The 26,890-nt window shown below is 49.0% G+C and overlaps 1 protein-coding gene across 2 annotated transcripts in view; it reads left to right on the forward strand.

Moving 5' to 3' along the window:
* Positions 1–6,910: 6,910 nt before the first annotated feature.
* Positions 6,911–26,890, forward strand: part of LOC144668983 (podocan-like protein 1) — a 32,110-nt gene continuing 12,130 nt past the window's right edge. For both annotated transcript variants that reach the window (XM_078531518.1, XM_078531519.1), the window contains exons 1-6: positions 6,911–7,110; positions 13,273–13,500; positions 16,479–16,572; positions 18,566–18,630; positions 24,149–24,258; positions 26,563–26,719. In XM_078531518.1, the coding sequence (XP_078387644.1) occupies positions 7,063–7,110; positions 13,273–13,500; positions 16,479–16,572; positions 18,566–18,630; positions 24,149–24,258; positions 26,563–26,719 (702 nt within the window). In that variant the 5' untranslated portion in view covers positions 6,911–7,062. The remainder of the gene's footprint in view (positions 7,111–13,272; positions 13,501–16,478; positions 16,573–18,565; positions 18,631–24,148; positions 24,259–26,562; positions 26,720–26,890) is intronic.

Below are 26,890 nucleotides of genomic sequence, written 5' to 3' on the forward strand. Positions count from 1 at the left end.
CTGTATCTAACCCCGTGCTGTACCTGTCCTGTGAGTGTTTGATGGGGACGGTGGAGAAGCAGCTTTACTCTGTATCTAACCCCGTGCTGTACCTGTCCTCGGATTGTTTGATGGGGACAGTGTAGAGGGAGCTTTACTCTGTATCTAACCCCGTGCTTTACCTGTCCTGTGAGTGTTTGATGGGACAGTATTGAGGGAGGTTTTACTCTGTATCTTACCTGACTCAGCAGACTGCCTCCTCTTCCTCCTCCAGGACATCGTGGCTGATAGAGTCTCAACATCAGGGTTAATCTTCTGTTGGAGAGAGGACAGTTACAGTGTGATACAAGATACAGTCTGACAGAGATACCAGATAGAGAGACACACACATGAGGGGCCAACAGGCAGGGACTCATCTGCTTCACACAGTGAGGCAGCATCAAGACAGCCCCTAGTCCCTGGACACCTGGCAATGGAGATCAGCACCTCACTCCCGGGTATCTGGGCACCTCACTCCCGGGTATCTGGGCACCTCACTCCCGGGTATCTGGACACTGAGGGTATCACCTCACTCCCGGGTATCTGGGCACTGAGGGTATCTCCTCACTCCCGGGTATCTGGGCACCTCACTCCCGGGTATCTGGGCACCTCACTCCCGGGTATCTGGGCACCTCACTCCTGGGTATCTGGGCACCTCACTCCCGGGTATCTGGGCCCTGAGGGTATCTCCTCACTCCCGGGTATCTGGGCACTGAGGGTATCTCCTCACTCCCGGGTATCTGGGCACTGAGGGTATCACCTCACTCCCGGGTATCTGGGCACTGAGGGTATCACCTGACTCCCGGGTATCTGGGCACTGAGGGTATCACCTGACTCCCGGGTATCTGGGCACTGAGGGTATCTCCTCACTCCCAGGTATCTGGGCACTGAGGGTATCACCTCACTCCTGGGAATCTGGGCACTGAGGGTATCTCCTCACTCCCAGGTATCTGGGTGTTGAGGGTATCACCTCACTCCCGGGTATCTGGGCACTGAGGGTATCTCCTCACTCCCAGGTATCTGGGTGTTGAGGGTATCACCTCACTCCCGGGTATCTGGGCACTGAGGGTATCACCTCACTCCTGGGAATCTGGGCACTGAGGGTATCTCCTCACTCCCAGGTATCTGGGTGTTGAGGGTATCACCTCACTCCCGGGTATCTGGGCACTGAGGGTATCTCCTCACTCCCAGGTATCTGGGTGTTGAGGGTATCACCTCACTCCCGGGTATCTGGGCACTGAGGGTATCTCCTCACTCCCAGGTATCTGGGTGTTGAGGGTATCACCTCACTCCAGGGTATCTGGGCACTGAGGTTATCTCCTCACTCCCAGGTATCTGGGTGTTGAGGGTATCTCCTCACTCCCGGGTATCTGGGCACTGAGGGTATCTCCTCACTCCCAGGTATCTGGGTGTTGAGGGTATCACCTCACTCCCGGGTATCTGGGCACTGAGGGTATCTCCTCACTCCCGGGTATCTGGGCACTGAGGGTATCTCCTCACTCCCGGGTATCTGGGCACTGAGGGTATCTCCTCACTCCCAGGTATCTTGGTGTTGAGGGTATCTCCTCACTCCCGGGTATCTGGGCACTGAGGGTATCTCCTCACTCCCGGGTATCTGTGCACTGAGGGTATCTCCTCACTCCCGGGTAACTGGGCACTGAGGGTATCTCCTCACTCCCAGGTATCTGGGTGTTGAGGGTATCACCTCACTCCCGGGTATCTGGGCACTGAGGGTATCTCCTCACTCCCAGGTATCTGGGTGTTGAGGGTATCACCTCACTCCCGGGTATCTGGGCACTGAGGGTATCTCCTCACTCCCGGGTATCTGGGCACTGAGGGTATCTCCTCACTCCCAGGTATCTGGGTGTTGAGGGTATCTCCTCATTCCCGGGTATCTGGGCGCTGAGGGTATCTCCTCATTCCCGGGTATCTGGGCGCTGAGGGTATCACCTCACTCCCGGGTATCTGGGCACTGAGGATATCTCCTCACTCCCGGGTATCTGGGCACTGAGGGCTCTGCTTTCACAAACGTACAGTGCAGCGTCTGATAACCATGATACTATACTGTTTTCTCTCACAATTTCTCCCTCTCTCTCTCCGTATTTCACTGTCCCTTTCTCCCTCTCACTGCTCTTTCTCTGTCTTTCTATCTGCACTTTACTTTTATATTAGTTTTAATTTCCCTCTCTCCCTTCCTGTTGGTCTCTCTCTCCCTATCCTCTCCTTTGCCCATGTTCCCTCCTTTCGGTCTTATTCTTTCTCTCTGTCTTCCAGTTACTAGTATTAAAGATTACAAAACATTGTCATGTATGTGTGTGTGTATATGTGTAGGAGTGAATATGTGTGTATGTGTATGTATGTATGTAAGTTTGTGTGAGTAGGAGTGTGTGGGCATTTCAGTGTGACAATGAGTGTGTGTATGAGTGGGTGAGTGTGTGCATGAGTGTGAAAGTGTGTGAGTGAGTGAGTATATGAGTGTGCACGAATGTGCATGAGTGTATGTGAGTGAGTGTGTGTGTGTGTTTGTGTGAGTGAGCGTGCATGTGTGTCCTTGTGTGTAATGAGCCTGAGTGAAAATTTGTTTGTAAGCATGTGTGTGTAAGTATATGAGTTGTGAGTGTGACTGTCTGTCCGTGTGTGTATATGAGATTGTGTGTGAGTTCCATGTGAGTTTCTGTGTGTGAGGTGCATGTGAGTGTTTGTGTGTATATCTACATGAGGGTGTGATTTGTGTGTGTGTGAATGTCAGTGTGAATATGTGTGTTTGTGTGAGTGTGTGTGGGTATGTGTGTGTGAGTTTGAGTGTGTGAGTGAGTGTGTGTGTGTGTGGGTGAGTGTGTGAGTGAGTGGGTGAATGTGTGTGTGAGTGTGTATGGGCGAGTGTGTATGTGTGAGTTTGAGTGTGTGAGTGAGCATGTGAGTGGGTGAGTGTGTGGGTGAGTGTGTGTGAGTGCAAGTGAGTGTGTGAGAGTGAGTGTGTGTGTAATTGAGTGTGTGTGAGTCTGTGTAGGTGAATGTATGAGAGAGTGTGCATAAGTGAGTGAGTGAATGTGTGCGTGTAAATGAATGTGTGAGTGAGTGAGTGTGTGTGTGTGTAAGTGAGTGTGAGTGAGACAGTGTGTGTGGGTGAGTGTGTGTGTGAGTTTGAGCGTGTGGGTGCGTGAGTGAGTGTGTGTGGTCATGTGTGTGTATGAGTGTGTGTGTGAGTGTGTGTGTGAGAGTGGGTGAACGTGTGTGTGAATGTGTGTGTGTGGGCGAGTGTGTATATGTGAGTTTGAGTGTGTGCGTGGGTGAGTGTGTGTGGGCAAGTGTGTGTGTGTGTGTGAGTTTGAGTGTGTGAGTGTGAGTGAGTGTGTGGGGGTGATTAGGTGAATGAGTGTTTGAGCGAGTGAGCATGTGTGGTGGTGAGTGTGTGTAGTGTGAGTGGGTGAGTATGTGTGAGTGAGTGTGTGAGTGAGTGTGTGTAACTGAGTGTGTTAGTGAGTGTGTGTGTGGGTGGGTGAAAGTGAATGTATTGGAGAGTGAGTGTGTGTGTGTGTGTGTGTAAGTGAATGTATGAGAGAGTGGGTGTGTGTGTGTAAATGAATGTGTGAGTGAGTGTGTGTGTGTAAGTGTGAGTGAGAGAGTGAGTGTGAGTTAGTGAGTGTGTGTATATGTGAGTTTGAGTGTGCGTGAGTGTGTGAGTGTGTGCGTGAGTGTGTGTGTGTGTGTGTGAGTGGGTGAGTATGTGTGTGTGAGAGAGTTTGATTGTGTGAGTAAGAGTGAGTGTGTGAGAGTGAGCAAGCGGGTGAGTGTGTGTGTCTGTGTGAGTTTGAGTGTGAGTGAATTTGTGAGTGGGTGAGTGTGAGTGAGTGAGTGTAAGTGAGGGTGAGTGTGAGTGGGAGTGTGTGAGTGTGAATGAGTGTATGATTGGGTGAGTGTGTGAGGGTGAATGTGAGTGAGTGAGTATGTGAGTGTGAGTGAGTGTGTGATTGGGTGAGTGTGAGTGTGTGAGTGTGAGTGAGTGTGTGAGTGTGTGAGGGTGAGTGAGTGTGAGTGGGTGAGTGTGAGTGGGTGAGTGTATGAGTGGGTGAGTGTGTGTGAGTATGTGGGTGGATGAGTGTGAGTGTGTGAGTGGGTGAGTGTGAGTGAGGGTAAGTGGTTGAGTGTGATTGAGTGTGTGAGTGGGTGAGTGTGAGTGAGTGTGTGAGTGGATGAGGGTGAGTGAGGATGGGTGGGTGAGTGTGTGAGTGGGTGAGTGTGAGTGAGGGTGTGTGAGTGAGTGAGTGTGTGTGTGTGAGTGTGTGTGTGTGAGTGTGAGTGAGTGTGTGAGTGGGTGAAGGTGAGTGAGTGTGTGTGTGTGTGTGTGTGATTGGGTGAGTGTAAGTGTGTGTGTGTGAGTGAGAGTGAGTGTGTGAGTGGGTGAGGGTGAGTGAGTGTGAGTGGGAGTGGGTGAGTGTGTGAGTGGGTGAGTGTGAGTGTGTGAGTGGGTGAGTGTGAGTGAGTGGGTGAGTGTGAGTGAGGGTAAGTGGTTGAGTGTGAGTGAGTGTGAGTGGGTGAGTGTGAGTGAGCGTCTGAGTGGATGAGGGTGAGTGAGAGTGAGTGGGTGAGTGTGAGTGAGTGTGTGTGGATGAGTGTAAGTGAGTGAGTGAGTGAGTGGATGAGGGTGAGTGAGTGAGTGGGTGAGTGTGAGTGAGTGTGTGTGGGTGAGTGTGAGTGCGTGAGTGTGTGAATGTGAGTGAGTGTGTGAGTGGGTGAGTGTGAGTGAGTGTGAGTGGGTGAGTATGTGAGTATGAGTGGATGAGGGTTACTGAGGGTGAGTGTGAGTGAGTGTGAGTGTGTGAGTGGGTGAGTGTGAGTGGATGAGGGTGAGTGGGTGAGTGTGAGTGAGTGTGTGAGGGTGTGTGTGAATGAGGGTGAGTGTGTAAGTGAGGGTGAGTGTGTTAATGGGTGAGTGTGAGTGAGTGAGTGGGTGTGAGTGAGTGAGTGAGTGAGTGAGTGAGTGAGTGAGTGAGTGAGTGAGTGAGTGAGTGAGTGAGTGTGAGTGTAAGTGTGAGGTGAGTGGATGAGTGTGAGTGAGTGTGTGAGTGGGTGAGTGTGTGAGGGTGAGTGTGTGTGTGTGAGTGAGTGAGTGGGTGAGTGAGTGTGAGTGGGTGAGTATGAGTGAGTATGAGTGGATGAGGGTGACTGAGTGTGAGTGTGTGTGGGTGAGTGGGTGAGTGAGTGTGAGTGTGTGTGGGTGAGTGTGGGTGAGTGCGAGTGAGTGAGAGTGTGTGAGTGTGAGTGAGGGTGAGTATGAGTGTGAGTGAGTGTGTGTGGGTGAGTGTGTGAGGGTGAGTGTGTGAGTGGGTGAGTGTGTGAGGGTGAGTGGGTGAGTGTGAGTGAGGGTGAGTGTGTGAGTGAGGGTGTGTGTGAGTGAGTGTGAGTGGGTGAGTGTGTGAGTGAGTGTGTGTGGGTCGGTGTGAGTGAGTGTGTGAGTGAGGGTGAGTGAGTGAGTGTGAGTGAGTGAGGGTGAGTGTGTGAGTGGGTGAGGGTGAGTGTGAGTGAGTGTGTGAGTGTGAGTGGGTGTGTGAGTGAGTGTGTGTGGGGGTGAGTGGGTGAGTGTGTGAGTGTGAGGGTGTGTGAGTGAGGGTGAGTGTGTGAGTGGGTGAGGGTGAGTGAGTGTGTGTGTGAGTGTGAGCGAGTGTGTGAGTGTGAGTGTAAGTGTGAGTGTGTGAGTGAGTGTGTGTGTGAGTGTGTGAGGGTGTGAGTGAGGGTGTGACTGTGTGAGTGTGAGTGAGTGTGTGTGTGTGAGTGAGTGAGTGTGAGTGAGTGTGAGTGTGTGTGTGAGTGAGGGTGAGTGAGTGAGGGTGTGAGTGAGTGAGGGTGAGTGTGAGAGTGTGAGTGTGAGTGAGGGTGAGTGTGAGTGAGTGAGTGTGAGTGAGTGAGTGTGAGTGAGTGAGGGTGAGTGTGAGTGAGTGTGAGTGAGTGTGAGTGAGGGTGAGTGAGGGTGAGTGTGAGTGAGTGAATGTGAGTGAGTGTGAGTGAGTGTGAGTGAGTGAGTGTGAGTGAGGGTGAGTGTGAGTGTGAGTGAGTGAGTGTGAGTGAGTGAGTGTGAGTGAGTGTGAGTGTGAGTGAGTGTGAGTGAGGGTGAGTGTGAGTGAGTGTGAGAGTGTGTGAGTGTGTGAGTGTGAGTGAGAGTGTGTGAGTGTGAGTGTGAGTGAGGGTGAGTGTGTGAGGGTGAGTGTGAGTGAGTTTGTGGGTGAGTGTGAGTGAGTGAGTGTGAGTGAGTGAGTGTGAGTGAGGGTGAGTGTGAGAGTGTGTGAGTGAGTGAGTGTGAGTGAGTGAGGGTGAGTGTGAGTGAGTGTGAGTGAGTGTGAGTGAGTGTGAGTGAGTGTGAGTGAGTGTGAGTGAGTGTGTGTGAGTGAGTGTGAGGGTGAGTGAGGGTGAGTGTGAGTGAGTGTGAGTGTGAGTGAGTGTGAGTGTGAGGGTGAGTGAGGGTGAGTGAGTGTGAGTGTGAGTGAGTGTGAGGGTGAGTGAGGGTGAGTGAGTGTGTGTGAGTGAGTGTGAGGGTGAGTGAGGGTGAGTGTGAGAGTGTGTGAGTGTGTGTGAGTGAGTTTGTGGGTGAGTGTGAGTGAGTGAGTGTGTGAGTGAGTGAGTGAGGGTGAGTGTGAGAGTGTGTGAGTGTGAGTGAGTGAGTGTGAGTGAGTGAGGGTGAGTGTGAGTGAGTGTGAGTGTGAGTGAGTGTGAGTGAGTGTGAGGGTGAGTGAGGGTGAGTGTGTGAGTGTGAGTGTGAGTGAGTGTGAGTGAGTGTGAGTTTGTGGGTGAGCATGTTTGTGACATACCCCCTGATGAATGTGACAGGGATATTCTGGCAGAGGAACAATACTGGATCTTTCTAATCTCAGATTCCATTTTAGGAGAAGCTAGTGGAGCAGCGGCCGGGATCCTGCTTTTAGTAAAACATTTTTGATGACCCTTTGTTGGTTTTTGTAAAGCAGTCTTTAACCACGAGAGAGAGAGAGAGAGAGAGAGAGAGAGTCAACTGGCAGCTTAATCACACTGAGCGGCACTTCCCCAGAGCTAATGCTTTTAATAGGACCTCTGTCTCTGGGCTCTGAAAAGCTCCTTAGGGTAAGAAATGCCATTGTTTACCTCCCCTGAAAGCTTGGGTTTAGTGAGAGTGAAGATATTCTATCACCAGCTGTGGACTATTTTACGTTGTTAAAAAAAATACATTATTATAAATGTGAAATAATATTGTTTGTCGGTGGCGATGTTGAGGGAGGCTGGAGAACAGGGTCAGTGAGGTGGGGAATGCTCCTGTGTTTAAGGGAGCTTAGACCTGCTCGGGATCAGCAAGGAGATTATTCCCTCATTCGGCTCTTGATCCGATTTCTGTGCAGTGTTCGAATCCTGCATTTTCCTTCATGTGTGTTTTCCCTCTTTTCTGTAACCCTCTCTCCCTCTCTATTTTGATCCACCTGTCCTGAGAGTTCTGCTCACAGCTATCCCTATAACCAGCCGCCAGACACCAGTGATGCAAAAATCTCTCCTACATTTCCTCACCACCTCCCTCCCCACCCCCCCCGCTAGGAATCATTTCCTGCCCCCCCCCACCCCGAACGCCTCCTGTTCAACATAGACTGAGTCGTGATTCCAGCTCTCGCCCCAGGGTGGTATGCACACGGCACTTGAAGGAAGGTTGTGCATTTATATAGCACCTTTCCTGACCTCAGGACGTCACAAAATGTTTGAAACCAATTAAGTTTGTTTTGGTGTAGTTACTGTCAGAGGGTCAGTACTGAGAGAGTGCTGCACTGTCAGAGGGTCAGTACTGAGGGAGTGCTGCACTGTCAGAGGGTCAGTACTGACGGAGCACCGTACTGTCGGAGGGTCAGTACTGAGGGAGTGCTGCACTGTCGGAGGGTCAGTACTGAGGGAACGCTGTATTGTCGGAGGGTCAGTACTGAGGGAGTGCTGCACTGTCGGAGGGTCAGTACTGAGGGAGTGCTGCACTGTCGGAGGGTCAGTACTGAGGGAGTGCTGCACTGTCGGAGGGTCAGTACTGAGGGAGTGCTGTATTGTCGGAGGGTCAGTACTGAGGGAGTGCTGTATTGTCGGAGGGTCAGTACTGAGGGAGTGCTGCACTGTCGGAGGGTCAGTACTGAGGGAGTGCTGTACTGTCGGAGGGTCAGTACTGAGGGAGTGCTGTACTGTCGGAGGGTCAGTACTGAGGGAACGCTGTATTGTCGGAGGGTCAGTACTGAGGGAACGCTGTATTGTCGGAGGGTCAGTACTGAGGAAGCGCCGCACTGTCGGAGGGTCAGTACTGAGGGAACACTGTTTTGTTGGAGGGTCAGTACTGAGGGAGTGCTGTACTGTCGGAGGGTCAGTACTGAGGGAGCGCCGCACTGTCGGAGGGTCAGTACTGAGGGAACGCTGCACTGTCGGAGGGTCAGTACTGAGGGAGTGCCACACTGTCGGAGGGTCAGTACTGAGGGAGTGCTGTACTGTCGGAGGGTCAGTACTGAGGGAGTGCCGCACTGTCGGAGGGTCAGTACTGAGGGAACACTGTTTTGTTGGAGGGTCAGTACTGAGGGAGTGCTGTACTGTTGGAGGGTCAGTACTGAGGGAACGCTGCACTGTCGGAGGGTCAGTACTGAGGGAGTGCCACACTGTCGGAGGGTCAGTACTGAGGGAGTGCTGTACTGTCGGAGGGTCAGTACTGAGGGAGTGCCGCACTGTCGGAGGGTCAGTACTGAGGGAACACTGTTTTGTTGGAGGGTCAGTACTGAGGGAGTGCTGTACTGTTGGAGGGTCAGTACTGAGGGAACGCTGCACTGTCGGAGGGTCAGTACTGAGGGAGTGCCGCACTGTCGGAGGGTCAGTACTGAGGGAACACTGTTTTGTTGGAGGGTCAGTAGTGAGGGAGTGCTGTACTGTTGGAGGGTCAGTACTGAGGGAACGCTGCACTGTCGGAGGGTCAGTACTGAGGGAGTGCAGCACTGTCGGAGGGTCAGTACTGAGGGAGTGCCGCACTGTCGGAGGGTCAGTACTGAGGGAGTGCCGCACTGTCGGAGGGTCAGTACTGAGGGAGTGCTGTACTGTTGGAGGGTCAGTACTGAGGGAGTGCTGCACTGTCGGAGGGTCAGTACTGAGAGAATGCTGTATTGTCGGAGGGTCAGTACTGAGGGAGTGCTGCACTGTCGGAGGGTCAGTACTGAGGGAGTGCCGCACTGTCGGAGGGTCAGTACTGAGGGAATGCTGTATTGTCGGAGGGTCAGTACTGAGGGAATGCTGCATTGTCGGAGGGTCAGTACTGAGGGAACGCTGCACTGTCGGAGGGTCAGTACTGAGGGAATGCTGCACTGTCAGAGGGTCAGTACGGAGGGAGTGCTGCACTGTCGGAGGGTCAGTACTGAGGGAGTGCTGCACTGTCAGAGGGTCAGTACGGAGGGAGTGCTGCACTGTCGGAGGGTCAGTACTGAGGGAATGCTGTATTGTCGGAGGGTCAGTACTGAGGGAGTGCCGCACTGTCAGAGGGTCGGTACGGAGGGAGTGCTGTACTGTCGGAGGTGCTGTTTATCAGATTATCTCTGGTAGATGGTAGAGACCCCTCGGCGATACTGGAAGCAGTGAGCAACATTCCACACTCAAGCAATACTATCAAAAATCCAAACACCTGATCTTTCACCTGATTGCTGTCTGTGGGATCTTGCTTTACATGGTCAGATACATAACCCTCCTTCCCAACAATAATAGCTGATAGTAAGTCTGGTCTTCATTCTGTCTACACCAAGGATACATCATAAAACACAGCTCGATGAGGATGGGTAAAAACCCCAGTGGGTCAGCTTGAGATACCCGAGTGAATCATAGGGACAGCAGGAGGCCATTCAGCCCTTCGAGCCTGTTCCATCATTCAGTTTAAATCATGGCTAATTTACACATTAACACTATCTACCTGCCTTGTTCCCATAACTGTTAGCGTTACCGCACAAAAATCCATGAATCTAAGTTTTCAAATGTTCAATTAACCAACTCCCTGACCCGACAATCTCAAAATCTTGAGGGACAGAGCTGCAGATTTCCACTGTCCTTTCTTTGTCTGAAGAAGGTGCTTCCGCATTTCACCCATGAAGGGCCTAATTTTATCTTTTTATGACATATCCTCTTGTCCTGGACTCTCACACCAGAGGAAATAGTGTCTCCCTATTTAACCTTTGATCATCTTAAATGCCTCAATGGTAACACCTTAACCTTCTACACTCGAGAGGATACAGCTCTATTCTACACAGCCCCTCCTCATCATTTACCCCTTTCAGGTGGCATTGCGGTGAATCTATGCTATGCTCCCACCCTCTAAGGCGAATATATCCTTCCTGAGGTGCGGTGCCCATACTGAACCCAATACTCTGGATGAATGATGAGCTGGCTGTGCTCTCCTCTGATGGGAGGCGTTGTCTGTTCTGGACTTGATCTGTTTCCTGTTCTCCTTATATCACACAACACAACAAGCAAAAGAACGATTACTTACTGTCCAACAGAGGAACTCTGCTGAATCATCCTCATCCCAACTATGCCAAGCAGCTTCTAAAGGGAAATGCCTGTTGCAAAGCAAAATCCAAAATATTCTTAAACAGAGACAACGGATCTCTTTGATCTTAAAGAAGGACCATTGACCTGCAATGTTAACCCTGTGTTTCCCTCTAGGCTGCTAACCTGCTGAGTATTTCCAGCACTTCCTGCTTTGATTTCAGATTTCCAGCATCTGCTTCTTTTATTTTTGCCTCGAGCTGAACTATAGTCCTCTCAATGTCAGACGTGTTCTCTGCCTAACCTGGGCAGCAGGTTAGAGGTAAGCAGGGAGGAGACCCTCTGCTCTGGGCCCAGCTTTTATGGGCTGGTGGCCGAGGGTACAGGAGTACACCAGGCTCTAAGTGGGGCGGGAGGTGCTTGGAAACAGCGGTGACATTGAGGGCCGGTCCAAATTTAACAGCCGGGCCTCAGGTTCATGAATATCAGCAGAGGCCCGACAGGCTCCCCTAGTAATGGGGGTGGGAACTCACTGTGGGAGGAGGCTGCACAGCCAGGAATCCAAGGGAACAGTCTCGACAGGTCAGACAAGTGGTGGAGCCCTGGGCCAGCAGGAGGCCCAAGGCTTCCTTGCGAGGCCTGGAAGGAGTAATCCTGCTCCTCTTGGCCTGGAAGGAAACCTGGATTAACATCCATGTCAGGGCTCCTCTGGGCCATGATCCAGCTCCCCGGCAGGTCTGGCCTGAGGAGCCAAGGCCCCCTCACTGCTCCCTCTCCCCACCCCCCAGCTCAGGCCTCTGACTAAAACGGCACACCAGGCCTCGAGCTCCATGTTTAAAAGGAGGAGGCCCACATGCGGCCTGTTCACTGGCTGTAAAAGAACAGGTTACGATGCGGACACGGAGAGAGCTGGCTGGTCAACTTTGGTTGAACGTAGACAGAAGTTTCATCGTCTAGAGTCCAGCTGCCCCACCCCCCAACGCTCTCATCACTGGTCACCTAACCCGTCAATCCTGGCACAGTCCCACCTTGAATGGGATTGAGCCAATGGGATGATTTGACCATCCTCCTCAATCTTCAATATTAGTTAGCAGAAATGTTCGAATTAAGAGAACAATCTTTCCCTGGGGGTTTTGCTCGTGGGAGGGTCCTGGGAATTAACCTACAATTCCCGGACACTCCAGGCTAATCCTGTAGGGTTGGCAACCCTAGAGCGGGAAGGCATCAGCATTAAGAGGGGGCAAGAGACTTCCCTCATTTTAACTGCACCCTCCCCCTCCACCCCTCTTCCAGTTTCCCCCAGGCGGGGGTGAGTTCACATCGAGGCTGGTGTGTGGAATCCAGCCAATGTGATGTTACAGAGCCTGGTTCCATTGTCGTTGTGGGATGGTGATCGTGCCATAGAACAGACAGCGGCCCTCAGTGAGGGTTTGCCTGGAGTGTAACTGGAAGGTTCTGGATTGCCTGAGCAGTGCATCCTAGGATGATTTGCAACAGATCCAAACATTCTTACTGTTTAGATAGGCTCAGCTTATTATATTGTTGTATTATCTATAAATAGGAATGAATTAGCTAGGAACTAATTGTTCTGTGCAAGTGTTCCAAGGGGTCACGTTTCATGGCTGCATGTGATATGTAAGAGAACCAGTTCTAACCAGTCCTTCTACTGTACAAGGCAGCATGTCAAGTTAACGATAATGAATTCTGATCTTTCCAAGTTTAAAGTCTGCTTATTACCAACCCAAAGACCCAAAAGCAACAAGAGCTCATGGCACTCGGACAAATGTTACTGCTATGAGGTCACGACTAACAGAGCTGGGAATAGCTGGGAGTCGGAAGTCATTATTTTGTAACCAATTATCTTCCCACCTTCACTGTCATCAACCCTAACAACACCAAAGACAGTTAGTTATAGAAAGACAGCTGAGGTCAGAGAGAGAGAGAGAGAGAGAGAGAGAGAGAGAGATAGGGTTAGAGAAATAAATACAGGGGTAGGAAACAAGGACAAACAGGGAGAGGGTGGAGAAGAGATACTAAGCCATGGCTATTTGAAAGATTAAGGGAGTAAGGAAAACCGATGTGACCTCTTGGGAAGGGGTGAGTTCGAGCAGGAAACTGAATGATTGATCTGCATTTGCAGACAGGAGTTTGAGTTCATCCAAAAATCAGCTGCCCTTATTCAAATGTGCGCTAAGTCTTGATCAGCCATCATCTCTGTCCTCGCTGACCAGTAAAGCTTTAAATTAAAATTCTTATCCTTGTCTTCAAATCCCTCCGTGGCCTCACCTCCTCCCTATCTCTGTAAACTCCTGCAGCCCTACAACCCTCTGAGACATCTGCACCCCTCCAATTCTGGCCTCTCCACCATTGGCGATCGTGCCTTCAGCTGCCTGGGCCCCTAAGCTCTGGAATTCCCTCCCTAAACCTTTCCACCCCTCTCTCCTCCTTTCAAACACCCCTAAAAACCTACCTGTTTGGCCAGGTTTGTGGTCAGCTTCCTAATGTCTGCTTTTGTGGCTCAGGGTCAAGTCTTGTTGACAAAATGTTCCTGTAAAGTACTTTACTACACCAATGGTACTATTTAAATGCAAGTTGTTGTTGTAGGAGAGAGGGAGAAGGAAGAGTAGGAAATTCTGATTGGAGGGCAGGAGGATCTGAATTGGTCTGTGAGACACTGGGTAGTGAGGCCATTAAGGCATCTCACTCTCCTGCAATAGACTAGCAGTCTCAAGTGCGTCTGTCCTCTCCCTCCTCTAGATGGTACAATGGGGCTCTCTGCTGGTCGTCTGTCTGATGAACATCCTCTCCACTGCCCCTGCACTTAGCGAAGATGAGGAAGATCTCTCCATATCCCCAGGAGACAGGCTGTCCAGCTGCCCATTTGGATGCGTCTGCAGCTCAGAGGCGACAGTGGACTGCAGCGGCGTGGACCTCAGTTCATTCCCAAGTAACGTGTCAGGGGACACACAGCACCTGGCCCTCCAGGTACTGAACACAGCTCAGCTACAACCAGCAAACCCTTCAGTGAGGCCCCTAGCCAGGCCCCAGACCTTCTCCAGCTCCATAACCCTGTTGTAGCATTGCTCTGACTCAAATCAGCTACTCTAGCCCAGAGCAGGGACAGTGTCCAGCGCTTTTATGGCCCAACAACCATGTCTTTCCTCACCACTCCACTTTAGGGGAGGATGGGGATGAAAACCTTTTCAGGAAATTTATTTGGAGAGGAGGGTCCCAGTGCTCAGGTGATGTTGAACACGGGATAACAGTGGAGTCTGGTACATTTAACATCCAGTCCTATAAGCAAAGAGGATACAGACCTGGGGCTCAGTGATCAGAACCAGACTTCGCTGTGACTGTCACATAGGAGGGCTTCAGAACCTCCCAAAAAAAGTACAGTGATTAAATATAGTTCGCATCTCTCTCTTGCCTCCCATAATAGTCCCACCCACCTTCCAATTCCGTTGACAATCGGTACAGAGTCTTTGGAACAGTGATCCTAACATCCTTAACATCCTTCTTAATCCTGGATCCTAAATCCCAACCTCCAAAGGAAGGCTAACTTCAGGAATGTTTTTACAAATATTGTGCTTCTTAAGGTGAACAACTTAGTGCTGGGATTCCTTCCAATGTGAACGATGGAAGTGCTGTGCTTTCCCATTTCAGGTGTTCACTGTCCCATCAAACACTCCCAGGACAGGTACAGCACGGGGTTAGATACAGAGTAAAGCTTCCTCTACACTGTCCCCATCAAACACTCCCAGGACAGGTACAGCACGGGGTTAGATACAGAGTAAAGCTCCCTCTACACTGTCCCCATCAAACATTCCCAGGACAGGTACAGCACGGGGTTAGATATAGAGTAAAGTTCCCTCTACACTGTCCCTATCAAACACTCCCAGGACAGGTACAGCACGGGGTTAGATACAGAGTAAAGCTCCCTCTACACTGTCCCCATCAAACACTCCCAGGACAGGTACAGCACGGGGTTAGATATAGAGTAAAGCTCCCTCTACACTGTCCCTATCAAACACTCCCAGGACAGGTACAGCACGGAGTTAGATACAGAGTAAAGCTCCCTCTACACTGTCCCTATCAAACATTCCCAGGACAGGTGCAGCACAGGGTTAGATACAGAGTAAAGCTCCCTCTACACTGTCCCATCAAACACTACCTGGACAGGTACAGCACGGGGTTAGATACAGAGTAAAGCTCCCTCTACACTGTCCCATTAAACACTCCCAGGACAGGTACAGCACGGGGTTAGATATAGAGTAAAGCTCCCTCTACACTGTCCCTATCAAACACTCCCAGGACAGGTACAGCACAGAGTTAGATACAGAGTAAAGCTCCCTCTACACTGTCCCTATCAAACATTCCCAGGACAGGTACAGCACAGGGTTAGATACAGAGTAAAGCTCCCTCTACACTGTCCCATCAAACACTCCCAGGACAGGTACAGCACGGGGTTAGATACAGAGTAAAGCTCCCTCTACACTGTCCCCATCAAACACTCCCAGGACAGGTACAGCACGGGGTTAGATACAGAGTAAAGCTCCCTCTACACTGTCCCCATCAAACACTCCCAGGACAGGTACAGCACGGGGTAAGATCCAGAGTAAAGCTCCCTCTACACTGTCCCCATCAAACACTCTCAGGACAGGTACAGCACGGGGTTAGATACAGAATAAATTTCCCTCCACACTGTCCCCATCATTGTACATAACACCAATCTTCAAATCGTCCAGTATTTAAACAGACACTAGGGGCCGTGTTTACTGGCCCAATAGGGTGGAGCCAGAGATAAGAGAATGTGGAGACGATGTCTAATTACTGCACTGGGCTCCCAAAAGCTGCCCATAACATAATGCAACTTAAAAACTCTGCTTCTGATCTTCCATTGCACATAAAGATGCTCTGGCTATGAAATAGTGTGTGGCAAACATCACTTGTTATGGGGAGAGGGAAGAGTTGAAAGGTTTTTAGTGCTGGTGCAATGGTGTGACGGTGTTTATTCCAAAAATGTCCAAGTCACCGCGTCATGTCCTTGGAAACAAAACCAGGCTCTCAGATACTTTCCAAATGAATTTTTACTTCTGAAAGTCAGCGAAAAACTGCAGAGCAGCAAATTCTTCAGAATATTTCACTGTGTCGATGGAATCCAAGTTATTTTCCTGTTGGCCTGTAATTTCCCACACTAGTTCCTCTCAGACACTGAAGGTTCATGATCCAAAGTACTTCACCCAGGGGGTGTGAATTGCCTCCTGGAACAATGTGTCAAGGTAACTTTCTCCCTCCCTGATGCACCGCAGTGTCCGAAGTTCAGACTCCAGACCATCAACTCTAAGCCAAAGTTCCTTTAGCTGCACAGATTTAGTGCAGATGTGGTTGCTGTCGGTCACACCAGCTCCCACATGTTACAGCTGCAAAATACCAGCTGCCTGGCCATCTCAATTGTATTTTATTTAACTAATTGGGTTTTCAAGCTCTGTAATATCACTGAATTGTCTAATAGTTTTTAATTCAGGTAATAACCTTTGAGTAGTGTTGAAAATAGAGACCATCACTGGTACATTCTCCATGGCAACACCATTTGCCAACCAATCAGCACTCTCTTCACATGCAGTATAAATTGTTGTTTTCCCCTTATATGGGTATTCTGGCAAAGTGTCCTGATGAGTGCAAGAAAAAAATCTTCAACATGTCTCTTTTTTTCAGCAATACTCAAGTTCTGTCCTACCAAACGATTGCTTGTTTAATTTATTAAATTTATGCTCTATGCTTTAGGTATTTTACTGTAGCCAAGCCCACAGTTCCTAAATGAACCCTTTTTCTTAATATACCAAGCAGCACATCCAAGCCCCATTTCACTGAACTCCCAAAAAGCTGAGAGAAAAATTGGAAAAGGGAAATAAAAATATAGAAAGAGAGCTCTTCCACAAACTCTCTAATCATTTCCCTTGCAGAACAACCGGCTGGAAGATATCCCAAGTGAGGATTTGTCCAGGCTTACCAAGCTGAAGACACTCAGCCTGCACAATAACAGGCTCCCATCCAGAGGTAGGGCACCAAAGTGAGAAAGGGTCACTCCCTGTGATACTTACTGCCTGTCCGATTGTTGTCAGTGAGAAACTTTCTCTGTTGTTCAGAATATAGACCTGTAATGAGGTGAGATTCGGTGTTTAATTACTATTATAAGTGTAATTGTATAGGGCCTTGGTGAGACATCACCTGGAGTGCTGTGTACAGTTTTGTTTTCCTTACCTACGGAAATTTTTCTGTCCCAAGGGAATCATGAGATACGGGGAGAGGGTGGGGAGTTGACTTAGGGGAAGTGCAACAAGGGTTCATTAGACTGGTTAATGAGATGAGAGGGTTGTGTTTTGAGAAGAGATTGAAATGGAATAAACATATACTCTCTGGAATTTAGAAGAATGAAAGGGATTGCATGAAATGTTTAAAATCCTTAGAAGATTTGACAGGGTAGATGCTGAGAGGATGTTTACCTTGGCTGGAGAGTCTAGAACTAAGATTTATAGGGCAGAATTTAGCCCTTGGTGGGTGGGCCCCACTGGCTCGGGGGGCGGACGGGCAGCCGAACTCCGCCGCCGGAATGGGGCCCGCCGCCATTTTGAGTGGACGGGCCAATGAAGGCCCACCCAGCGGGCTGCCCAATGGGAAGCGCCATGTGCTTCCTGTGTTGGGGGGGGGGGAGGGATTCCCCATCTGTCCAGGTGTGCACTGCTCCCTGAGGCTAAGTGCTGTCTCAGGGAGATTACTGACAGGTAAAAAAACTCCAAAAATAGAACAATATTAAAATTATTAACATGTCCCCCTCACGTGACAATGTCACACGAGATGGGACATGTTAATAAGAAACACATAAACTTTATGAAACTTTTAGAAAACGGACATGAAGCCTCATCCCGCCAGTGGATGAGGTTTGATGTATTATCAGGATCCCGCTGGGGTTCCCGGCCTGCCCACCAGCCTTAAGCTTGGCCGGACAGGGTCTTTAACAAGGTTAATTAGCCTGTTAATGACCTCAATTGGCCATTGACAGGTCAGTGGGTGGACAGCTGATTTCACTGTCCACCCACCTTCCTGAATATTTAAAGGGACCAGGATAACGTCGGGAATTCCTCCCGATTCTTCCCGCGTCATTTTCCCGTCAGCGAGTGGGCCCCGCCCCCAAATCGCCGATCGGAAAATCCTTCTGATAGTCTCAGGATAAGGGGGCAGTCATTTAGGACTGAGATGAGCAGAAATTTCTTCATTCACCTCCTGACTCCCCAAAGCCTGTCCACCATCTACAAGGCACAAGTCAGGAGTGTGATGGAATACTCTCCACTTACCTGGATGAGTGCGGCTCCCACAAGAAGTTGACACCGTCCAGGACAAAGCAGCCCATTTGATTGGCACCACATCCACAAACATTCACTCCCTCCACCACCGACGCACAGTAGCAGCAGTGTGTGTACCATCTACAAGATGCACTGCAGGAATTCACCAAGGCTCCTTCGACAGCACCTTCCAAACCCACAACTGCTACCATCTAGAAAAACAAGGGCAGACACATGAGAACACCACCACCTGGAAATTCTCCTCCAAGTCACTCACCATTGACTTGGAAATATATCGCCGTTCCTTCACTGTCTCTGGGTCAAAATCCTGGAACTCCCTCCCTAACAGCACTGTGGGTGTACCTACACCACATGGACTGCAGCGGTTCAAGAAGGCAGCTCACCACCACCTTCTCAAGGGCAATTAGGGATGGGCAATAAATGCTGGCCCAGCCAGTGATGCCCACAACCCGTGAAAGGATAAAGAAAACCTCAGGGAGTTGTGTATCTTTGGAATTCTCTACCCCAAAGGACTCTGGATGTTCCATCACTGAGTATATTTAAGACAGATTGATAAATTTTTGGACAGGAGAGAATGATGGGCTATGGGGAGAGGTTGGGAAAGTGAAGTTGATGTTAAAGTTATTGAATAGTGCAGCAGCCTCAAAGGGCTACACGGCTTATGCTCCTATTTCTTATGGTTTTTACAGGGCTACCGGATAAGGCCTTCAAGTTTCTACAGGAGCTGGAGTACCTGTACTTGGCAAATAATAAGGTGAGAGTTCTGACATCGCACATATTGGTACAGTAAACTGAACTGGATAGCAAGTTAAGGAGAGGACTCAGGGCCATGAGGGAGATGACTGGCCTCAACATCAACTCTCTTGCACCATCTACACCCAGACAACCCACCACTCTCCCACTGGAAATAAAACGTGCATGGTTGAGGAAGCCTGTGAGCTAAGCATCCTTAGAGAAAAATTATTTGCATTTCTATAGCGCTCGTATGTCCCAAAGTGTTTAACAGCCAATGAAGTGCAGTCACGGTTCAGCCAATGAAGTGCAGTCACGGTTCAGCCAATGAAGTGCAGCCATGGTTCAGCCAATGAAGTGCAGTCACGGTTCAGCCAATGAAGTGCAGCCATGGTTCAGCCAATGAAGTGCAGCCACGGTTCAGCCAATGAAGTCACGGCTGTAATACAGGAAAATCAGCAACTAATCTGTGCACAGCAATATCCCACAAACAGAAGGGTGATAATGAGCAGATCATTTTTTTTTTAGTGATGTTGACTGAGGGATAAACATAGGCCAAGAACATTGCAGAGAACTTCCCTACCCTTCTTGGAAATAGTGCTATGAGATCTCTTACATCCACCTGAGAGGAGAGGCAGCATCTTTGTTTTCCGCCTCATTAGAAGAGAGTCCAGAGTCCCTCAAAATTAAATTGAAGTGTCTGTCTAGATCCTGTGCTCAAATCTCTGGAAGGGGAAGTGAAGGCACAGCCTCCTGGCTTGGAGATGGTGGAGTGCTAACCTCTGAGCTAAGGCTGAGAAGAAAATATTTCAACTACTGAGCAAGCTGTGGTGTGCTTCCAGCATTATCCAGGTCACTTCTGTTGTTGATAGTTGTTGCATGAACCTCTGGATAGTTAAACAGCGGAAGCCTGGCTTTTTATAGTTCATTTATCAAACTTTTTTTGTTTTTTGTTTTGAATCGAGTGGATCCAGGACAATTAATGGAAACGCGAAGATTAAGCTCAAGCTACTGAGACTAACGCCCCTGTCTCGAGTGTTTATTAAAGAACTCTTCATTTAGTCAGGAGAGATTCCTGTCCTGGGAGCTCATACAAACCCTCTTCCTTCTCATCTGCTCAGGAACCCACTTCAGAAACTGACACCAGATCTGCAAAGAATCGAGGCAGCTCAGTTGACTCTGGCTCCAGGAACCCCCCCCAATACAGTGGATCTACCTTTTAAAAAATGCAATCTCCCCACCCCTTTAAACCAAATCCCCTTGGAGCAAATGCTCCCCCCCACCCGCCCTCTCCTGAATTAACTCTCCACTGAAGAAAGGGCAGCCCATGGGTTTGATACATGTTCCTCTTCCTCTCCTGAAGGAGCGGATTCTCACCAGGCTACAGAGACCTTCCTTATCCTGGACAGGCGCTGACTCTCTAAGAGCGGCTGATGCCCCATATTAGCTCTCCACGCGCTTCATGAGATGATAGAATGCGTTACCAAGTCTTTTGATGATGAAGTCCAATCCTTGCCATATCTGTCCCCCATTCCCCCCTTTCTATCTGAACAATGCTGATCATTGGTACCTCAACCAATCCCTCAGCCTAGACTGGAAACTGAACATGGGAGTTTCTATCTAATGGTAACCACTCTACTGGACAAAGATCATCACCTGCATTGTCCTTACCTGAGATTTAATAGTAAATAAACAAAATTAAACTGTTGAAATTTAAAGGCATTAGTAATTCAGGAGTAAGGAGAATTCTCCACTTTCACCACGTACAGTAGTTACTGTGACATGGTCGTCCATTTCACTCTTTGCTGATTTGTCACGTTCAATTTGTTTCTACTTTTTTGTAATTTATTAAGTTCACAAACCTTCAAATATTTGCTGGATCTGGGGCTCTGAATCTCGGGTTTACTCACACAGTTAATTCCAAGGAAGCCATGTTTGGTTTTGAGGAGTCTAAGTGAAGACTGGTTGGTGCAGTGGCTATTTGTGCTGGATGTCTATAGCATTTTCTGTAACAATAATGGTTGTAAATGACAGGCTGTCAGGGCCTGACCACCATATACCAGACACAAGTCAGGAGTGTGATGGAATACTCCCCACTTGCCTGGATGAGTGCAGCTCCAACAACACTCAAGAAGCTCAACACCATCCAGGACAAGCCAGCCAACTTGATTGGTACCCCATCCACCATCTTAAACATTCACTCGCTCCACCACTGACACACAGGGCCAGCAATGTTTACTATCTGCAAAATGCTCTACAGCAACTCCTTTGACAGCACTTTCCAAACCTGTGACCTCTAGCACTGAGAAGGACAAGGGCAGCAGATACATGGGAAACCATCACCTGCAAGTTCCCCTCCAAGCCACTCACCATCCTGACTTGGAAATATATCGCCGTTCCTTCACTGTCGCTGGGTCAAAATCCTGGAACTCCCTCCCTAACCGCACTGTGGGTGTACCTACACCACATGGACTGCAGCGGCTCAAGAAGGCAGCTCACCGCCACCTTCTCAAGGACAATTAGGGATGGGCAATAAATGCTGGTCTAGTCAGCGATGCCCACATCCCGTGAATGAATTAAGAAGGTGATTCTTTTTGCACGTGGATGGGACTAGGTAAAACATAGCTTCAGATGGTTCTCATCTAAGAAAGGAAGAGGCTCTTTGCTGATTGAAAGGGTAAAGGCATCACTCGTTTGTTGAAGTGCACATTTAGACCGAGTTTGGATTCCCTGTCTGAGGTGACTTAGCTGATCATAGACAAGCTGAATAGAGGCAGATGAGATGTTAAACCGTGGCTCTCTGTGTTCGCTCGAGTGGAATGGAAAGATCCCACGGCACCTCTTCAAAGAAGATTAGACAAATTCTCCTAGGTCCTGGGCAGAAATTCTGCCTTAATCAGCACCATCGAAACAAATGAACTGTTCATTTATTTATTTACTGTGTGTGGGATCTTGCTGTGTGCAATTTGCCTGGTATATTTCCTTTCAGCAGCGATGATATTTCAAAGATACTTTACTGGCTGGTTAAAGCTTTGGAACATCCTGAGAATGCAAAAGGGGCTATATAAATGCAAGTTTATCCTTTCTCCATTTCCTTAAGGACAAGATTAAGGGATGATATCCTCCAGTGTGAAATGGCTTGTACAAGGTATGTTATGAAATGAAAATATTATCAAGGTTAAGGATACACGGGGGAAGGGCATGATTTAAGTAAGTACCTTGAGCACATATAAATAGAGACCGCACTCGAGGTCTCAAGGCAGCTCGAGCTTGCAATGGACTCCCCTCTGAACTGATCCCTCTTCACATAGAATTTCACATTGGCCAGCATTTATTGCCCATCCCTAATTGCCCCTGAGAAGGTGGGGGTGAGCTGCCTTCTTGAGCTGCTGCAGTCCATGTGGTGTAGGTACACCCACAGTGCTGTTAGGGAGGGAGTTCCAGGATTTTGACCCAGCGACAGTGAAGGAACTTCCTCGCTCTTGTCAACCGTTTGGACACGTCATGGGGTTGTGCCCAACAACCACCCCCCCAACCGCCCCAGGGGACGGGGTCTCCAGCAGGAGGCTCCCTATGTGGAAATCCTCCCCTTTACCATTGGGGGCAGTGTAGAGGGTGTTGCATGCAGCAGTCTGGGAAATAAAAGCTTAAGATGTTTCAAGAACTCCCAGACCCCCTGTCTTTTCTGCAGCCCTGTGGAGTCCGTGTTCCACACACTGAAACGTTACAGCCCCTCTTATTATTTCAGGAGTCTGCTCCCAGGTCTTTTGGCTGCACTTCAGCCCCTACCTCCTAACCGTGGGCCACCCGATACGGACAGTAGCAGGCAGATCGGAGGACATCCTCGTGCGTCTGCTCCTGGGTCTGACCAAGGTGGGCATTAACAGGTCTGGGCAGCGGGCAGCTGAGGGGGTCGTAGGGCCTGACTGTCTCCCCATCTTCTGTAGCTACATATGCACTAGAGTGTCCCTGGAGAGGAAGCGCATGGTCTCTGCCAGTACGCTTGAGGTACGCGGCGTTTGCCGGTACGCGGCATTTGCCAGTACGCAGCGTTTGCTGGTACACTTGAGGCACGCGGCGTTTGCTGGTACGCGGTGTTTGCTGGTACGCGGCGTTTACCGGTACGCGGTGTTTGCTGGTACATGGTGTTTGCTGGTACACTTGAGGCACGAGGTGTTTGCTGGTACGTGGTGTTTGCTGGTACGCGGTGTTTGCTGGTACGCGGTGTTTGCTGCTACATGGTGATTGCCGATATGTGGTGTTTGCCGGTACGCGGTGTTTGCTGGTACGCGGTGTGTGCCGGTATGTGGTGTTTGCTGGTACGCGGTGTTTGCTGGTACGCAGTGTGCGCCGGTATGTGTTGTTTGCTGGTACGCGGTGTGCGCCGGTATGTGGTGTTTGCTGGTACGCGGTGTTTGCTGGTATGTGGTGTTTGCTGGTACGCGGTGTTTGCTGGTATGTGGTGTTTGCTGGTACGCGGTGTTTGCTGGTACGTGGTGTTTGCCGGTACGCGGCGTTTGCTGGTACCCGGTGTTTGCTGGTACGCTCGAGACCTTCCATAACCAGTGGGCACCACAGGGGTTGCAGTGCAACATCAGCCTTGGGAACATAACTTTAATTTAATTTGTTAAATTTCCTTTAAAATATTTTTTACTACAGTGTCCGTTTTAGGGGCTATTAATTAGTTAATTTGATTATTAGTTCATTTGTTTATTTTACTTGGTATTCTCAGGAGAGGATAAATAGTGGCTGCTGGGACCTGGGCAGGGGTGGGAATGTAGGATGTGGCAGACATACTGTAAATAAATTTAACATAAAGAAAAACATTGGGTTCTGGTTTCTTATTTCACCATCAGGCTTTGATTGTATTAACAGCTTGTCCAAATCTATGGTCATAGCTCACTCATGACTCTTCACACTTGAGGGGTAAGGTAGCGTAGTGGTTATGTTACTAGACTAATAACCCACAGGCCTAGACTAATGATCTGGGGACATGAATTCAAACAACATCACAGGAGCTGGGGAGTTCATAAAATAAAATCAATGAATAAAATAAATCTGGAATTAAAGGCGACCATTAAAAGCCCCTTTGTTTCCTTAATACCCATTGTGGATGAAAACTTGCCATCCTTACCCTGTGTGTGACTCGAGACCCACAGCAGAGCTGCCTCAGATATTGCTTAGCCAGGCACTGTATAGGGATGGGCATTACATGGTGGCATTGCCAGTGAGCCACACAACACCCCCACCCCAGTGAATGAATGAAAAGGAAATCTTGTGAATGTCCAAGTGGGGAAGGGACTGGAGGGTAGGGGTGTCCTATGGACGTGCCCCAGTGACTTGAAACAAAGTTGAAGGGGGATAAAAGTGACTGAGAGTAGAGGCTCTTACACTGATTCAGGAGGGAAGTACAGTGGATCCTGTGCAAACACTTTAAGGACATGAAGAGTAGACAAGACCGTCAAGTCTCTCTCTTACGAAGAGGTATGTTATTATGTGCTAACAAGAACTGACTGTGATCATCCTACTGTTGTACTCAGCTGACTATAGCACCCAGGAGCCTACCTGACACCCTGCGAATTGCCGACTTTGCTGGCAACCATCTCAAGGAGATCTTCGCACTCACCTTCGGGCAGAAGCCAAAGCTCAGGTAAAGTCCTGCTGGACCATGACTGTGACTGCTATCTGGACAGAGCAAACCAGGGAAGCATTGTAGAATTTACTGTGGATGTCGGCGTATAACTCAACCTTTGGAAACTCTGTCTAACCACCTTGGGTCCATAACCCTTACCCTGGCCTAACAAAAAAGGCAAAATCTATCAATTCCAGCTCTGGCGTTTTTGATTGATCAGCATCTTTTTGTGGGGTCAGGGAGTTGGGGGTGTGGGGGGGTGGGGAGGGCACATGGTGGAGAGACAGTTTCCCACTACCCTTTGTGTGGAGAAGTGCTTCCTGACATTTCCCCCTCAATGGCCTGGCTCTCATTTTAAAGTCTTCTTCCCTGTTCTGGATTACCCCCACCAGAGGAAATATTTTTATTGAGTCTACCGAATCCTGTGGTCAGCTCAAACATGTTGCTTAGATTGCCCCTTAATCTTTTATACTCAAGGGAATGCAAGTCCAGTTTATTTACCCTGCCCTCACAATTTAAACCCTTTCAGCAACAGTATCATTCACACACCAGCTTTATCTATCTGCTGGATAACTGAATGACTCCTCCATGATCAGCCCCACCCATTAGTAAAGGCAAAATACTGCGGATGCTGGAAATCTGAAACAAAAACAAAAAATGCTGGAAAAACTCAGCAGGTCCGACAGCGTCTGCAGAGAGTTAACGTCTCAAGTCCGTATGACTCTTCTTCAGAGCTGAAGACCTATTAGTATTGGGTTCTGTGGTAAAGTGAGTGTGGCCCTCATCCAGCCTATGTCTGTACAAAACCTGGAATGTAGGTGGGATGGTACAGCGTGCGATGTAGACAAAGGGTTTGGAAAGATTAAGACTGTCCTGCAGGGAGTGGGAGAAATGCTGAATTGGTTGGAAAAGTTACAAAGATAGCTGCTTCAGCAAGCAAACAAGTTGCCCTAGGACAGGGTCTTTCGCATTGTAAAATGGGGGAGGTGGTGGCACAGTGGTATTGTCGCTGGGTGGATATTCTAGTAACCCAGGTTATTGCCCTGTGGACCCAGGTTTACTCACCATAGCAGATGGTTAAAATTTGAATTCATTAAAAGTCTAATGATGACCATGAAACAATGGTTGTAAAAACCCATCTGGTTCACTAATGCCCTTTATATTAGCACTGGAGAAACCTGCTGTCACTACCTGGTCTGGCCTACACATGACTCAAGGCCCACAGCAATGTAGTTAACTCTTAAAAAAATGTCCTCTGAACCGGGGCAGTTAGGGATGGGAAATAAATGCTGGCACAGCCAGCGACACCCACATCCCAGGAACAAATTTTTAAAAAAACATCCTATAGTGTTTGATGAAATGAGCAGATGCAACAGACACTGAGCAGAAGGGAGGAGATGTTGGTGGTGTAGGGGTAATATCACTGGCTTAGTAACCAGAAGCCCAGGCTAATGCTCTGGGGGACATGACTTCAAATCGCACCATAGCAGCTGGTGGAATTTAGGGAATTGAAAACTGACCATGACAACTATCCCCTGGCTCACTAATGCCCTTTAGGGAAGGAAATCTGCCATCCTGGTCTGTGCATGTGACTCCAGACTCACAATGATGACCTTTGAAGCTTCTTAGTTCAAGGGCAATTAGGGATGGGCAACAAATCCTGGCCTTAGGAGCAATGCCCACATCCCATGAAATAATAAAGGAACAAAAGCAAGATGGAGAAGGTGGGGGGGTGCATACAAAAAGTTAAAGAAGTAGGCTTGGAGAGGCTTCTGGGGGGTAGATGTAACAGGGGGGTTGCTGCCTGAGTGATGGGGTGTGATGTCTGACAGTTCTGTTACCAATGTTGGAATGGAGGATTTCCAAGCAGCTGGGGTGGACGACTGAAGGAGTTGGCAGAGACAGCACAAGACAACAGGGGTGGGGTCTATAAATGACAGGATTTTGGAGCAGCAGCATTTTGGATGAGCTTTAAGCTGCGTGAACTGGAGGCAACAGAAGAGAAAGTTGAGGAAAATCAAGGAGGTGAAAATGCAGGCACGAGTTTCAATAATTGTGGGAGGAGGAGTTAAAGGCAGGGCTGGGCGATGGAGGTGGAAATAGATCACTAAACATTAACAAACTCTCAGCGTGTTTCAGCTAAGTCAGAAAGTTATGGGTTCAAATCGACTGGAGACTTGGGTTTGTAATGTTGAATGATACCTCAGTGTAATACTGGGGGAGTATCCTCTAGCTCCACAGCTAGTTGGCTCTTGAACCCATTCTACAACTTTTCATCACAGCAACTTACAGTAATGACTGGTGTGCACCATTTCTCAACAGGTCTGTATATCTTCACAACAATAATCTGACAAACGCAGGCCTCCCCAAAGCCATGTTTAGCGGCTCTGACATGGTGAATATTTTAATTCTATCCAACAATAATCTAACCCACGTTCCAGAGAATCTACCACCTCTGCTTATCCAGCTGCATTTACAGGTAAGTGCCAAAGTGCCATTTAACTAACCACACACACATGCACAGCGTAACATGAATGTTTTATCTGCTGTCATTACATGTCCTGAACCCACTTTGCATAACCACAGCTGAAATCTCCCCAGGCACGGTTTAATAATCTGTGGTGTCTAAATTTGGACCTTATTCCAAGGC

Source organism: Cetorhinus maximus, chromosome 28 (genome assembly GCF_964194155.1).
Source record: "Cetorhinus maximus chromosome 28, sCetMax3.hap1.1, whole genome shotgun sequence".
NCBI classification, from domain to species: Eukaryota; Metazoa; Chordata; class Chondrichthyes; order Lamniformes; family Cetorhinidae; genus Cetorhinus; species Cetorhinus maximus.